At 36.2% G+C, this 17,574-nt stretch overlaps 1 protein-coding gene across 1 annotated transcript; it reads left to right on the top strand.

Moving 5' to 3' along the window:
• Positions 1 to 1,040: 1,040 nt before the first annotated feature.
• Positions 1,041 to 14,357, top strand: LOC121377969 (fucolectin-1-like). Its single transcript, XM_041506064.1, has 4 exons — positions 1,041 to 1,098; positions 1,935 to 2,156; positions 11,508 to 11,747; positions 12,507 to 14,357. Exons 1-4 carry the CDS (start codon positions 1,041 to 1,043, stop codon positions 12,746 to 12,748), a joined length of 762 nt encoding a protein of 253 aa, XP_041361998.1. The 3' UTR covers positions 12,749 to 14,357.
• The last annotated feature ends 3,217 nt before the right edge of the window (positions 14,358 to 17,574 follow it).

Below are 17,574 nucleotides of genomic sequence, written 5' to 3'. Positions count from 1 at the left end.
TTTAGATTTTTTAAACATTATTATTATTATTTTTTGTTTTGTGTATGGACCCCCAGGCACCATTTAACGATGTGACAGTCTCACATTTCATTTTGCATTGACAATTTCCTGTTACTTATACTGACATGTCACACGTTGTCTTTTATTTAAGAACATTTACGAAATTGCTAAAAAAAATTGGCTAAGTGTATATGTCTGTGGAGATTGTACATACAGACAGGGAATAGGAACCCCCGTGGGCAACAACTTTGCTCCTCTACTCGTTGATTTGTTTCTATATGCATATGAATCAGAATTTCTTAGTAATCCCGCCGTATTGTTTATCTTGCATCAAAACTGGCAGATATTAAAATGTTGATAAAATCAAAAGAATGTGTGTTTGTGTGTGCTAATGACATTGAAAACGAAATACATTTTATATTGATGTGTCCATTATATAATAATTTAAGAAGTTCACTTCAAATTTTTGGAAAAAAAGCCTTCTGTTTTAAAATTTATTCAATTGTTTACCACACATAAAATTAAACAGTTAAGCAATTTAGGTAAATTTCTATATCTTGCTACAAGCTTGAGAACTAGTTATATTTAATATTTACAATGGATGCATTTTCCTTATCTACTACAATATTATAATTATATGCTCTTAGCATCACTATTGTTTACTAGATACAAAATATCGTTTGCTACTAATAGACAAAATTAGCGGGTTTCCTCTCTAACACTATGTCAAAATTAATAAATGGTTGACATCCAATAGTAGATAATTAAAAAACAATGTGTTCTAGTGGTCTCGTTAAATAAAACGAACTTTTTAGCTTTGAAAATTGGGTGGTGAGTTTCCAATGGAGTCCACTATATATCATGTAAAAATGTAGCGAAATGTACACCTTCCGCTAACGACGGAACTTTTGTTAAGAAGCATAAATAATTGAGACTGTCATGATTTCTCATGCATAACATGATAACGCCCACAGAAACATTATATATAATACTAGAAACTAGAAGGTGACTATAATTACGTTTTATTTGAAGTCGTGAACATGGTTTCCAAGAACTACTTCGTCTTGATAGCTGTTGATTTATTCATCATTTCTCAAAGTAAGAACCTGTATTGTTATTAGATTTCTATTTAACTTAATTTTAGCAGTTACCTGTCTGTCTGTCTATCTATCTATCTATCTATCTATCTATCTATCTATCTATCTATCTATCTATCTATCTATCTCTATATATTTCTCTCTCTCTCTCTCTCTCTCTCTCTCTCTCTCTCTCTCTCTCTCTCTCTCTCTCTCTCTCTCTCTCTCTCTCTCTCTCTCTCTCTCTCTATATATATATATATATATATATATACACCTGTGTTTATATAGCTATCTAGCTATTCACCCATCCATCCGTCTGTCTATCTCTCTATCTCTCTATCTATCTGTATGTATGTACCTCTGTTTGTCTGTCTGTTTGTTTATCTATCTATCTATTTGTATGGTTGTGTGTTAATTTATATTTGAGGTAATTTGATTGTTAACATTGCTCGTAATAATCATAACCCTACAATGATAAACAACCCGTTTGTTTACGTTTCTATGGGCTGTTTATCATTATCTAACATTTAACGTTGTTTGTGTTAACACTTATTGCTCGAGTTACGCCGAATGTTGTATACACACCAAAGTAGTTGACATTCATAATTGGTGGATGATCTGTCTCTGTCTGTCTGTCTGTCTGTATGTCTGTGTGTTCATCTATTTATCTGTATGTATGTGATTGTTTGTGTATTTATATTGGTGGATGGTCTGTCTGTATGTCTGCCTGTTTATCTATTTATCTGTATGTATGTGATTGTCTGTGTATTTATATTGGTGGATGGTCTATCTCTATGTATGCCTGTTTATCTATTTATCTGTATGTATGTGATTGTTTGTGTATTTATATTCCAGGTAATTTGACAGTCAACATTGCCTACAATAAGTCTACGACGATGAGCAGCATCTTTCTTATTTATAATTCGAGTTTCGTCGTTGATGGTAACTTGGGAAGTTGTTTGGAAACTGATGGTTGTGGCCATACCCAACCAACTGACACGAAACCTTGGTGGATGGTCGACTTACAGGGAAAGTTTGTTGTTCATAGCGTCAATATAACCAACAGAGATTTATTGCGTAAGTGTGGTGTGTTAAAGGGACTGCCCCGAGTTTGCTTCCATTGTAACATGGTTTCGACAAACATAACCGTTTTGTAGGGGTAGGATAATTAGTCGCGGTTCACGTAAATCGCGGTTTTAGGCCCTCGGTTCGATGGTTCGTTTTCCGATTTGCGTATCTCGGTTTATTATGATTTTGTTTTTAATTAATTTCTTTTCCGAGACCATAAATACTGTAATTTCCCAAAAATAAGGACTGCAGGACCTATGCGATGAATCGCTCGCCTCATGCGAGGATCGATTCCCGTCGGTGGGCCCATTGGGTTATTTCTCGTTTGAGCCAGTGCTCCACAATTGATGCAACAAAGGCTGTGGTATGTACTATCCTTTCTGTGGGATGGTACATATAAAATATGCCTTGCTGCTAATCGAAAAGAGTAGCCCATGAAGTGGCGACAGCAAGTTTCCTCTCTGAATATCTGTGTGGTTCTCAACCATAAGTCCAACGCAAAATAACCGTAAATAAAATGTTTTGAGTGCGTCGTTAAATAAAACATTTTTTAAAGCATGTTTTTTCCTAGTAACGAAAATGGAAATAAAATGGTAGACAACTTTAAAATGTCGCCCGATTTTCATTTTGTTAAAACGATTGTCCATCGCTAATTTCCCTACACTGTTATCGGGGTAAATTTGATTGCAGTTCTAAATAAGCGTTGTACGGAAATTACTTTGTGGGTTTAAAAAATTTTTATCCTGAGGATTTTTACAATTTTAATAGAGCAATTTTGTTTTGTTTAATTCACTATTATTTATTATATCGAGGGGTTAGTGCAGGAACCCATTATATGGTGAATTATACAAAAATGAGTTAATCACCTTGTCAGCATCAAGGGAAGGTGTACTATCATTTCACTATGTCTCATTCAAATCATTTATGCTTTTATACACCAGAACCCAAAACAATTATCTTGTATGTCCATTTCCACCAGTGGCCAAAACCATGTTTTCAGCTCTACTTTGCTCTGTCTCTCTGGAATTTTGGAGTATCACCCATAGAAAACACGTTAACTCACAACACTGGATTGTGGTGGGCTGTAAGCTGTCTGAGAAGACAGAATCCTTGGTGCCATATCGCATGACACGCTAATTACACGTGCTAGCTCTAAGTGTTTACACCCAGCAATGATGTTTTATGTAAACTATCTCTGGATGGGTGTTATGGCTTACAAAGAAATAACAACTCTGGCAGAGGTAGCTAGAATTAATTGTTTACGCATCACGATGAGCAGTCAGTGGGTGATAATCGGAGATGGACTGCAGACAATGGGGGGGGGGGGGGGGGGCTGGAAGTTTGTAGTGCTTAGACATCTGGAATGTGGTATAACGTGTGTGTTGATAATTAGTTGCTGAATAAATGCTGGTGATGTAAATAGTTTAATCAGAAGTGATTAAACTGAGTGTATTTGTAGAGTTCATTTAGTTATATAGCAGAAGCACACATTTGAGAAGAATTAACTGAAAGGAGACAATGTCATAGAGAAACTGATTTAAATAGGTAAATTATTTTCACTTATTTTATTATACTAGAGAAAAACAACAACACCTAAATTAATATGCCGGGGGTGGGACGTAGCCCAGTAGTAAAATGCTCGCCTGATGTGTGGTCAGTCTAGGATCAATCCCTGTTAGTGGAATCATTGCACTAGTTCTTGTTCCGACCAGTGTTTCACAACTGGTGTTACAAAGATCATGGTATGTACTATCCTGTTTGTTTGATGATTCATATGTAAAATAGCCCTTGGTGCTAACCACAAAGTGTAGCCCATAGTTTCCTTTCTACAAGTTATTTCTGGCTCCAGCCAGTGTACCACGACTGGTACATCAAAGACAGTGGTACGTGCTATCCTGTCTATGGGATGGTGCACATAAAAGATCCCTTGCTACTAATTGGAAAATATAGCGGGTTTCCTCTTTAAAACTCAGAAATTACTAAATGATTGACATCCAATAGCCGATGATTAATAAATCAATGCGCTCTAGTGGTGTCATTAAACAAAACAAACTTTGACCTTTCTACAATATATTTGTGGTCATTAACCACATGTCTGACACCATACCACTGTAGTTAAAATGTGCTGAATGTGTCATTAAATATATTTTAAAAAATATTTATTTATTTTAAATATGGCTTCCATATCCACCAATCTTAGTTATAAATTATGAACTATGTCTGTATTGTGTACACAATTTGAATATTACATAAAACTAAATTTAAGTTGCAATTTAAAATAAAAATGCCTAGGAATTGTTTATTGTAATAAGAATGCCGGCCCAAATATGATAAAATGTAATGTTGTTTGCTCATGCACATTGCAATAAAATGTTTGAACTTGCTTAGCATACAGGGAAATTATTTTTAAAAAGTTAGAAGGCATGAATCATTATCACAGGATTATAACTTTCTAGTAACTGTAAATTTTAGACATTACAGAATATTTGCAATATAGTAAGATGGAAATGAATTATGTGAACATTAATTATTATTTTTCTTTAAATCACTGTCCTTTCATGGTAGTTCATAATTATAACTAATTGGTTAGAAGAAGCGGCCATTTGATGTAATTGGCATAAAATATATATGCATACTCATAAATTAATATTGTTCATTGTAGTAGTTGAAATGTATGCAGATTCATATTTTCTGGGCTACAGTATCTAGATATTACATTAACTGGAATAATTGTAACATTTCAGAAGATCCAATGATGAGTGATCTCTGGTCAGATATTGAAGATGAAGATCTTGTTCAGGCTTCTCTCACTATATGTAATGAAGATGCATCCATCAAATTACTATCTCTATGTCTTGTTGACGAAAATGAGACAGCACAAGAACAAAGGAACACAAAAACACCCGGCAAAGGTCCACTACAGATTTGGAAAACTGGTGCCAGTAAAATTATACCAACAAATGCATCCACTGAGACTACTACTCATCTTGAAAAAAGTGAACACGTTTGCAACATTCTGCCAGAAAAAATGAATACACCAAATGAGATACCACCAGGACAGTTGGACGAAAAAAAAAAAAGGAAGTGACAGCGATTTTGACAGTTCAGATAATGAACCCCTAGCTGCTTTAGGAAAATATTCTCACCCATCTGAATTGAGTTGTCATATATCATCAGATGAAGAATATCTCCCTAGTGAGGAAGAGTTCAGTTCTGTGAATTCTGAGAGCGATTCAGAATCAAAATCTATTGTGCCAATGGTGAAGCGGAATGGAAAGAAAGTGATAAAGGATGTTCTGTCCGTTCACGCTAGGCCAAACTGCGCTCCAATTTTAAATGAAGATGAGCAACAGCAGATATCTGCAATCATGGATAAAAGTCGATAAGCTCATAACTATGCCACACTAATGCGTGAGATGCATACAAAGAGACTATATCAGCTAGTTCAGTGCAATGGATACCAAATACATGTGGTTCCTGCTGACGGTAACTGTTTCTTTCAGGCATGCTCAGTCAATATGTCTGCAGCTGTGAACACCAGTGAACTGAGAAAACTGTTGTGTGGTCATTTAGAAGAAAACATGACTGAATATATTGACTTCCTTTCGGTTACAGAAAATGCAGACAAAGAGAAAGATTGCCAACTAGAAGTAGAGAAACTTCGCCAAGATGGTTACTTTTCCAACAGAGTAGCCGATTTCCTGCCCCTCGCAATGGCAAACTGGTCTGGTCGGTGTGTTCTGATATTTTGCAGCAAAGCTTCAACTCCACTCATCGATGAAAAGCCTACATTGCAACTCCCTACTGCTGATACACGCATTGTCTTGGCTTATACATCAATAAGAGGACTACCTGACCATTATGATGCATGTAAGACACTAAAGAGTTTCATCACACATGCACATCATAGAGAGACACTGCTTACAACAGGGCAAATTGATGGTATATGGAAACAAATGTTACTGAATGGATTTGGGAAAGAAAAAGAAAGAAATGTTTTATTTAACGACGCACTCAACACATTTTATTTACGGTTATATGGCGTCAGACATATGGTTAAGGACCACACAGATTTTGAGAGGAAACCCGATGTCGCCACTACATGGGCTACTCTTCCAATTAGCAGCAAGGGATCTTTTATTTGCGCTTCCCACAGGCAGGATAGCACAAACCATGGCCTTTGTTGAACCAGTTATGGATCACTGGTCGGTGCAAGTGGTTTACACCTACCCATTGAGCCTTGCGGAGCACTCACTCAGGGTTTGGAGTCGGTATCTGGATTAAAAATCCCATGCCTCGACTGGGATCCGAACCCAGTACCTACCAGCCTGTAGACCGATGGCCTGCCACGATGCCACCGAGGCCGGTAGGATTCGGGAAAGATTCACTGGCTATATCTGATGCTCTTAACCAGCTTGGAATTACTGATGAATCATACAAAAAGGTCAGTACTCCATGGTACTAAGCTCAAGGGTCATTTGTATAATTGATGCAACTATTCTGAGAGGATAGACGTTCAAGACACCATCACCAAACCAAAGTGTGGAAACACTGCCCAATATCTAATAACAGCATACCCAAAGAGCATATCTCCAAGCAAACATCCTAGCTTAGGATTCCATGCTATATCCACAGATCTAGACCCATGGTTGGATCAAGGAGGACATATTTGTAAATGGAAATCAAGAAAAATTTCACCTCGAGAGGCAAACATAAGAGACAAGGCACTTTCCTGCAAAGATACTTCCATGTTTGTTGGAACCTTTGACTTAGAAGCTGTGCTTGTAACACCATGCTCACTGGTGAGTGAAATCTACTATATGAGAAAACTCAACTGCTACAATTTTACCATTTATGATGTGGCAAGTAAGAGTGGAACATGCTTTCTTTGGTCGGAAGTGGATGCCCAAAGAGGATCATGTGAAATAGCGTCTTGCTTACAAATTCATTTGAAGGCATTACCTCCCAACATCAGACATGTGATATTCTATTCTGATGCCTGTACAGGGCAGAACAGAAACCAGTATGTTGCCGCTGCTCTGTTGCATGCTGTCGTATCCATTGATCACATCAACACCATTGATCACAAATTTCTGGAACCTGGCCACACTCAGATGGAATGTGATGCCATGCATTCTAGTATTGAATTTGCCAAGAAGAAAACCAGCATTTATATACCCAGCCAGTGGGACACTGTTATCAGAATGGCCAGGAGAAAAGACCCATATATAGTGGTACCAATAAAGTACAGTGATATAATGGACTACAAGAAGCTGGCAAAAGAAAAACTGAGAAACACCAAGGTGGACACAGCTGGAATTCGCGTCAACTGGCTGTCAATGAGCTGGATCAGATTTGAAAAAAACAGTCCGGACAGCATGTTTTTCAAATACGAACATGATGATGACACGTTCCGGGAAATAAAGATTGTTCCTCGCAGAGGGAGATCCCAAACTGCCAGTGAGGTACTTACAGGAAGGTACTCTGGAAAACAGCCAATATCATCTGCCAAAAAGAAAGATCTAATCTCACTGTGCAATCCCCGGCTACCAGGCTATGCCAGTGCATATCTATGCATTTTAAGTATATCAATCAATCGATTTTTGTTTCAACACAGTTACCTTTAGTAGTATTACTAACATATTTAAAATATACTCAACACAATTAATTAAAGGCCAGTCGACTGTTGGTAATTATTTACTAATGTCATATTATTCCAGTAAGTTTTAATCACAAATAATTTCTAAATATTGTTTTAGTAATATCTGACCCATGTTACACGCAAAACTCTTGGACACATTGAGTGTTGTGCATTTTTGTAAAACCTTAAAAAAATGTGCATTCTGCTAGATTTGTAAATATATTTGTCATTTTATTATCTCTAAAGTGCTGTTTATATCATTAAGTTATAGAACATTTTTTTTAGAACATGTCAAAACGTAGACACTTTACAACGAAAGAAAACGTTTAAGGGAAAATGCCGAATATAACAACTGGCCCTTAATTAATTTTATTTAGTTAAATTAATGTGTATGTAAAGTGATTAAATGTATTAACACATCTTAACTGTTGAGTAACATTTTTAATTCAGTCAGTATTTCAATACTACAGATAAGGTGCAGTTTTCTTTGATAGTTTGCATTTTGTGTACTAATTAGTGTAATAAATACATCTGTTATAACTGGGATGATAGCTTAATTTCATGTAATAATTAGTGTAATAAATATGTCTGTTATAACTGGTTTAAAGGCTTGGCTTTGTTTGATAAACTGTTTTTCCAAAGTTGTAAAGTGCTTCTGGCAACCTGTTACAATACCAGGGAGCCGGATTCTCCAGCACAGTGTAAGATAAGGTTACTCTGCGCACAGCATGATACTCCTGTGAGAGTTGTGAGGGTCTGCTATCTAGAAATAATATGTTGTTGTTTACAATTACTTCCTTCCTCCAGCACATGTTCAAAGTATTAACAACACAAACTCAATTAGGTGTTTTAGAGCTGCTGCGAAATTGAAAGTTTACAGTATGCCATGTGGACTCACTGCAAGCTAACATTATTCTTGACTTGAGATTTTTCACAATCTGTCACATGCTGGGCTGTAAGAAGAACTGTTTATAAAATAGCTTGCCCTGGCATGCTGGTTGGAGCTGTTTCTGTTCAAGTTCCAGAAGACAGAATAAATTAAATATTTCTTCATCTAATTACATCATGATCTATTATCATTAGCAGACAAAACTTGTAACTTTTATACTAAAACAAATAACTGCTAGCATCTAAAAGCAAAATATTTAGCAAAAGTTAAGTTTCCGATTTTTAAGTGCATTCCAAAGTTTTCAGTGCAGTTTTCTCAGAATGAAGTAGAAAGGAGATAAGTGGTTCTGGCACTAACCCCTCGATATGCATGTACATGCTTACATATGTAATTATATATATTTTTAAATGTCAATGATACATTTTATGTAACGTGTTCAGTTAAATAATTTAGCAGTGAGCCTATGTACATGCATTATGTACTTGTACTTATTCGAGTAATTCCACACTTCTTTTTTTCCAAATTATTGTTCATCAAATATTTGAAATTATGCAAATAATAATAATACACATTATTGCCAAAATATATATTGAAAGATATCTATCTTTTAGACTTCTATAATAAGTGTACATGACAGCCACACGGCATGTACACCAGAATGAATCTAAAAGCAACCGAATTAAAACATTTTACGGGTGAGAATGTCCCGGGACACATTAGTCTTCTCGCGCCCACCCGGTGCTCAGTCCACGTCAAATTATGTTGTCAACCGTCTGAGCTGGAATCCTGAATAAACATTGCCGGAGTATCCCACACCCCATACGCTAACATGACATGGCAAAATATGTATTTTTGTCTTCTAGTCAAGATATAGCTATATATTTACAACTACAAATGGCCATTATAGAGAACTTTTTTGTTTCTTAAAATAATTTATTAAAATGAATGTATGGTAGCTCCTAGAGGCGGATCTAGGGGGAAGGGGGCTAAATTTTGCGATAGTTATAATTTTATTATATATTAATTTTAATTTTTTTTACGATCCCCCTCCAAACCTCCCCCAAAATCCCCTCGGGATTCCATCTCATGTCACTGCCCCCCCCACCCCCACCCCACCCTACCCCACCCCTAAATGGATTTTCTGGATCCGCCACTGGCTCCGTTCCTGTGGAAAGTACTGTGATCAAATCGAACCGTGGAACAAATATCGAAAATTGATTCGAACATTTAAGAATTGAATCGTCCCATCCCTACCGTTTTGTTGACTAAAATGACATATCTAATATATTTTTCTTTGAAGAATATCAGTGTCTTTAGAAACAATGTGTGTGTATGTGCCCTATACCAGATTTTACCTTACAATAATTTAGTATATACGAAAGATATGCCCGACTGAAGTACTAATCAACATTACACGTCGATAAGTGTTTATTACACCAAATCACTTCAAGAGACTAATAACATATTTTCGTACACACCCGTTGGTGAGAACACCTTGCGTTATTTTTGATAACACATAGTTGTTTACACACGTGCGTGTGTTAACAAGTTAAAGACATACGACTGGCTGCTCCTAGGTGATGACCAGATCACCAATACCATACGTCCAATAACAAACAGCACGGCGCAAATCGATTACACTCTGACGTACATTTACATGTGTCTGTGACGCGTAAGTCAGCTATAAGTAATCAACTTTTAGTCGAAAAAGATGTTACAAATTTGCTTAAAACATGGTAGGATTATTTAGATGTGTAAGAAAGAAAATAATACATTCGTGTCCGTTAGATACCATTTATCTCACAACTCGTTGTTTAAAACGTATCAAACTCACTTTCGCTCGTTGAATACCTTTTAAAACAACTCGTTATGAGATAAATGATATCTAACGAACACGAATGTATTATTCTCTAAAGTTTCAATTCCAGGGCCTTTAAAGGGACAGTCCTGAGTTTCCTGCAGTTTTTAATATGTAGCTAACCTACGCGTCAAACACCCATAATTGTAAGGTTAACTATACGTCACAGTGTAATCGATTTCCACCGTGCTGTTTTTCATTGGATGTATGACACTGGCGACCTGGTCATCACCTAGGAGCAGCCATTCGTATGTCTTTTAATTGTTAGCATACGTACGTGTGTAAACAACCATGTTTTATTTTTAAAAAACACACCAAAAAACCCACGACGAGGCCATTTGGTTTACCATGCAGCGCATATACCAGTCTAGCCGACGTTTTTCTGCTCGGTCTGGCTGAACGCAGCACAGTTGTCTACTACGACCTATTACGAATTGGGTCAGCAAGTGATCTACGTCACGCTCACGTCACGCCAATATTACACTAGTTAGATATTGAGTGATTGTTATGACATGAGCAATATCTTACACCGGTGTGTAATAAAATAAAATATTGTTCCATTTGACCAGTAAATTTATGTATTTTTTGTTCTGAATTTGTGTACCTGAGACTTGCAGTGTTCCACTAAAATTAGGTCAGAATTTGAATAGTCGGAGCCTTCCCGTTATATCCAAAACTAGCAGTATACCCACACTCCCATTTTCTTTCTGATTTAATTTGTGGGCAAGAGTTTGTACTTTATATATCTATGATGCATGTGTCAGGATTACTACATATTTCACATGCAATAGCCGATGATTAATGCATCAATGTTCTCTGTGACAATTGGTATTTCGGTAAGTGTTTATACTTTGATTGAATTTTTGCGCGTAACTGCATTGGTGATTTGATTTGGTGGATTACACTCCTGACATGACAGCGCCGGCTTTCATTTTACAGTAATATCGTGTTTTAATATTTCCTTTATTACAGCAGAAAGGCTTCACAGTTTTGTCATCGAAACTTTTTCACAAAACCCTGAAGGATGTTCTGGGGCCGGTTCTGTCGTTTGTCTTAATTACACCGGAGCGGGGCTGCCAACAGGCCAAACTGCGTTTACGTGCGATCAACCAACCAGAGGCCGATTCGTCCGCATAAGCAAATGGTACCAGAAGTCCTCTCATGATCCACTGACCTTGTGTGAAGTTCAAATATATGGCACTGAAGTAAATGGTATGAACCATTCCTCTATATGTTAGTTACATCATAGTTTGTTTGCTTGTTGGTTTCTTTGTTTCTTTGTTTTAGTTTGACGATACCACTAGAGCACATTCAATTATTAATCATCTGCTGTTGGAAGCCAAACATTTGGTCATTTTGGCATATAGTCTTAGAGAAAAAACCCGCTGCATTTTTTTTAATTAATATTAAGAAATATTTTATATGCACCATTCCTCAGACAGGAGAGAGGGTGGGAGGGAGAGATTAATTTCAAACATCGCTATGATAGGTTCCAATGTACCAAATAATTTCCTATTGCTAATACTGTTAACGTGTACTAATAAAACTGAAATTTACCGCGTATAAACACACCCAGGCAGTATACCAATAAAAAGAGTGGCACCTAGCATTTAATCTATCTGCACGGAAATGAGGGGTGAGGGAGTCAGATACCATTGAAGATACATAATGAATGTCTCTATTAGCAACACTAATTTTTCCGGAAAATCGCACTTTCATTGTTTTTGGGTAAACTGCACTGCTTTAATGCTTTCAACCTCTTCTGTATTCTACATAACAACGGTATAACAAATAAATATATATTTACATGTGTATTTATTACTATTGGACAATGGTATTTACAGAAATAATCAATTTCACATATTACAACCAACCAGAGCCACAGTTGGTTATACTTCGTAAATATTTGATACAATGCAACCTCAAGTAACCAACACAACACTCTAAAATGATTTTATATTGACTTTTCAGGATGCGATATTCCACAACAGTTCCGGCGTACACCAGGGGCGCGTCTGTTAAGTCGACACTCTAAGCTGATAAATCACACGTCGTTGATGGAATGTTCGGCGAAATGTGGCAGGGAAACCAGCTGTTTGGCGTTCAATGTCAACGTCAGTGGTCACCAGTGTGAACTGATCTCTGATGGAAGTTTTGAAAACACCAAGGATATCAATCCAGGCTGGGATTATTATGGCTCGGATTTCTGCTAGTCTGGGCGACAAAATCGTTAACTGTTTAAAATTGTATCTCTTCAGTAGGCACACAGTGCGGCATGATGTTTTATTAAATAGTCTAGTTGAGGTTGTCATTTCAGGAAATTCTTAAACATTATTGCATCAATGTATAGTAAACTCAGTGCTTGTGTAAAGACAGTAAATGGGCTCTCTGAATATTTCAAGTGTAATGTCGGTATACGTCAGGTTTGTACTCTTAGTCCTCAATTGTTTTTATAATTTTTTATGAATAAACTAAATAAATTCTTCAAAAACACTGATAATCACGGAGTATTCATTCCAACTAATATGGAGAATATGCATACTTTGATATTTGCAGACGATGTTGCCACACTTGCTGATACATGCTCTCAGTTACAAACCAATATTAAAGATTTTAAACAGTCTTGCATAGCTAATGGAATGGAAATTAATCTTGATAAGACAAAAGTTATGGTATTTAGAAATGGTGGTCCTCTTCGATAATATGAAAAGTGGTTTTACATGGGATCTCCAATTAATGCAGTTTCTTTTTACAAGTATTTAGGTATTATGTTCACTCCTAAATTATCTTGGAATAAAGTTCAGCTCTGTCTTTTTGCTCAGGCAAACAAATCTTTGTTGACACTTTACCGATGCCACAAGAGAGCAGGGAATATACCTTTTTCAGATAGTTTTAAATTATTTGATGCCATGATAACCCCAATTTTATGTTATGAATCAGAAATATGGGGTACTAGCAGATGCAAAATTACTGAAACTGTGTAAGTTAAATTTTGTAAATACCTGCTTAAGGTTGGGAAATCAGCAACAAATTATATTGTGTTGGGTGAGTGTGGTAGGGTCCATCTTCAATTTACTTATATGAGAAGAGTTATAAAATATTGGTGTAAACTTATTCAACTTCCACTTTTCAGATTACCTTACCAGAGTTATTTGACGTTAAAATCTTTAGATGATGTTGGGTACATTAATTGGACTACAAAAGTGAAACAAACTTTATTTAATTATTGTTTTGATTTTGTATGGCTATATTTCATTGTTTAAACAGAGACTTTATGACAATTTACAGCAACAGTGGTCAGTTGATATAAATATATCTGCCTCATGTTATTATTACAATCAGTATAAATCTCTTTTGAATATCGAACGGTATTTGCAACTTAACTTTGCGGTACATGTCAAAAGGGCCCTGTCGAAGTTTAGATGCAATAACTTTGGATTAGATGTAGACACTGGCACATTTAACAATATAACCTATGAACAAAGATGGTGCCCTTTTTGTAGAAATAATTATGTGGGTTTTTTTTATTGAAGACCAACTACATGTATTACTCGAGTGTAAAAATTAAACGAACTTAAGAATAATTTTTTTTATTTTTATTTGATCAATAAATATTTGCATTTACCACCTACGATTATTTTTGTGAAGCTGATGTCATCTACAAATGACCTACTGCTGTGCAAATTGTCATTGTTTTTATATCAGATATCTTTAATAAGAAAGGTAAATGATGATGTTTTGTAAGTTAACCACTTGCATGCGACAAAATATATATGGTTGTTGTTGTTGTTGTTGTTGCTTTTTGTTGTTTTTTTTTTTGTGTATTTTGGGCCTGTGGACTTAATATTTAATAAACTTGTTGTTGTTCTGTTCTGTACTATTCAATATTGTTTTTCTTTACATACTCATGATATCGAACTCAATATGCTACAAGCTTCATTTATAATCCTTCATTAAAAATATATTCATCTAATTGGAGGGGGGGGGGGGGGGGGCGCCACCATGGTATGTGCTTTTCTGTCTGTGGGAAACTGCATATATAAAAATATACCTTGCTGCATTAGAAAAGAACAACAACAATGTAGCGGCTTTCCTCTGATGATTATGTGTGAGAATTACCAAATGTTTTACATCCTATAGCAGATGATTAATTAATCAATGTCCTCTAATGGTGTCGTTAAACAAAAGCAAACTTTAACGCCTAACTAACCTAGCCCTACGGTAACGACATGGACCAGCCCCCGGACTTCTCATTCGCTATGCGACCAGATTTAAAGATACGTGTTTTCATTTTGTGTTTATTCAGTGTGTGCTTTTCTTTTTCTGTGATCATTCGTGAACTGTGTTGTGTCTTCGTTTTCATCGTTGGATTTGAATTGTATTCTTCTGTGTTTTTGTGTGGAAATGTGTTGTTCCCAAGTGTACCCATGTTAACCGTGCTGGTACCAGTGTTGTGTGTTTTGTTCTCATATTGCTCTCATGTGTGTTTTTTGTGTTACCATGGATACGACCCCGGCCACCACCCGACTAGGCCAGGGCTAGTGACTGACTTGGTGCGTACTGGGGTCCCCGAGACAGGACCTGTGTGTAAAAGTACTGTATATATGTTTGACTATGTGTTGTTGTTTCATGTGTTTGTTTATTATTATTATCATTATCATTATATGTTGAAATGTTGGCAGCTATCAGCACCCACTTGAAAATTGGCACACTAAACGTCAACGGCTTTGTGAATAGCGACACAAAGCGAGCCCTTATTCTTAATCAATTAAACAAAGAAAAAATAGATATTATTTGTTTACAAGAAACGCACTTTAATGATAAAGATAACATCAAAGATTTATTAAAATAATTTAAAGGGAAATTTTTCACTAATTCATGCAATTTTGGTCGTAAATGGGGAGCGGCTATTTTATTCAGAAAAGGGTTAGAAATTAAAGTATTAAACTCTCTTAAAGCCGCACACCCTAGTTCCATCCAGCGAAAATAAATTATAATTTGGTTAATCTACAAACCTGTAACACACTTAGATCACGTTTTTATCAAATGGAGTGAAAAAGAAGGTTTTATATCGATAAATACCATGGGAATCCCCATGTCCCAATTGCTTGAAATAATTTTGAAAGTATTTTGAAGTCACCGGAAGATGTCGCTCGAAGCACAACAATGCCTACGTCACGACAAATTTCACAGACATGGGGTGCGTTTCTTTCACCTCTACTGGACATGTTCCAACTGTTCTGTCCTGGTTGTATCCCCTCTCCAGATATCGTAAGACTTAGCACAATTATTGGTTTTAAGGGTTTGTAACGTTTTGTATTGAGACACTTACTTGTCTGAACTTTATTGTTACTGAAAATGTTCACGAACTGTGAAGAAAAATCTCACAAATGAACAACAACAAATCGGATGTTGATTGCGCGAACCGTGCACGAGAAAACAAACCGAACCAAAATGATAACGGCCACGTGGTATACCAACGTCTGTGACATTGAAATGGAAATATCCCCTCTAAAAATAGATTAGACCTTGTCTGCTCAATGGTTTTTTCTCAAACGTGCGACCGTTTTCAAGAAATACGAAAAATTTATTTTGTGGTATTACAAAAACCAGGATTACCAGGATTATCAAAAAACACTTCAGGTGAATGGAAATGTATATTCTAAATAATAAACGGTAAGTAAAGTGCAATTTTATTTGTGAAAAAATGGGTTTAATAGCGAACAACAACGCCGTAATGGTTAACAACTAGCCGTAACTAGGGTGTGTCCCTTTAAAGACGCAGATGGGCGCGTTCTAAGTTTACTTTGCCAATTTAAAAGCCAGGTATTTAACATAGTTAATCTGTATTGTCCAGTGAACCCATGCCAAAGGGCTGAGTTCATTGCAAGCTGTGTAAATTACTTTATTACGACAGATGACCAACGTACCGTGACTAGCCGCTTTCTTTGTGGCGACTTTAATTGTGTGGACAATGTAACGCTCGACCGGACAGGCTCTAAGAAGCAGGAGCTTAGGGGCACTATAGGGGTTAAAGAATTAAATAACATTATAAACGAACATGCACTAACAGACGCATACACATTTTTATACCCAAACAGAACCTCTTACACATACTACAGTAAAGCTTATAAAACATACTCTCGCATACTCTCGCATCGACCGAATCTTAATCTCAGGGCAGTTTATTGCTGGCCTGAAAGAAGCTGGTGTAACTCAGTGCGTATATACTGATCACAAGCTTGTTTGGGCTGACTTCACCTTTGACAAAAATAACAACGGACCTGGACTATGGGCCTTTAACAATAGCATTCTGAAAGACAAAAACTACGCTAATTTAATAAATGATTTTTGGCAGACTTGGAAAACAAAAAAAAGGGGATTATGAGGATCTTTTGCTTTGGTGGGATTTGGGTAAAGTAAAAATAAAAACTCTGACCAAGGACTATTGTAAACAAAAACGCAGGACTGAAAGGACGTACATATATAATTTAAAACAAGACGAAATTTGCTTAACACAACTAGACGAGTTAGGACACTTGGACGATTATTCTGAATTATTAAATGTACAAAATAAAATTAAAAGCTACGAACAAATACAATTACAGGGTGCTAGAATTAGGACCAAGGTCGACGAAATAGAACAAGGTGAAAGATGCACGGCGTACTTTGTAAACCTTGAAAAACAAAAAGCCAATAACAAATGCATGGACTCCTTAATAACTGAAGACGGTAATTTAATTAACACACAACAAGAAATTTTAGAAGAAACTACTAAATTTTACAAAACTTTATACACTTCAGAAAAGACAGACGTTTCGGCACAAAATTATTTATTAAACAAAATGACAAAGACGTTAAACGATGAAGACAGAGATGCATGCGAAGGGGAAATAACTCTTGACGAAGTCTCATCAGCTATTAAATCTTTTGCCAATGATAAATCGCCTGGCTGTGATGGATTGTCTGCAGAATTCTACCGGAATTTTTTCGGCCTTATTGGTAGTGACCTAGTAGAAGTAATTAATGATGCCTTTAG

This window comes from Gigantopelta aegis, chromosome 7, assembly GCF_016097555.1.
Source record: "Gigantopelta aegis isolate Gae_Host chromosome 7, Gae_host_genome, whole genome shotgun sequence".
NCBI classification, from domain to species: Eukaryota; Metazoa; Mollusca; class Gastropoda; order Neomphalida; family Peltospiridae; genus Gigantopelta; species Gigantopelta aegis.
The sequence above is the reverse complement of the archived record's forward strand: the minus strand, read 5'-3'. Positions and strand labels throughout refer to the sequence as shown.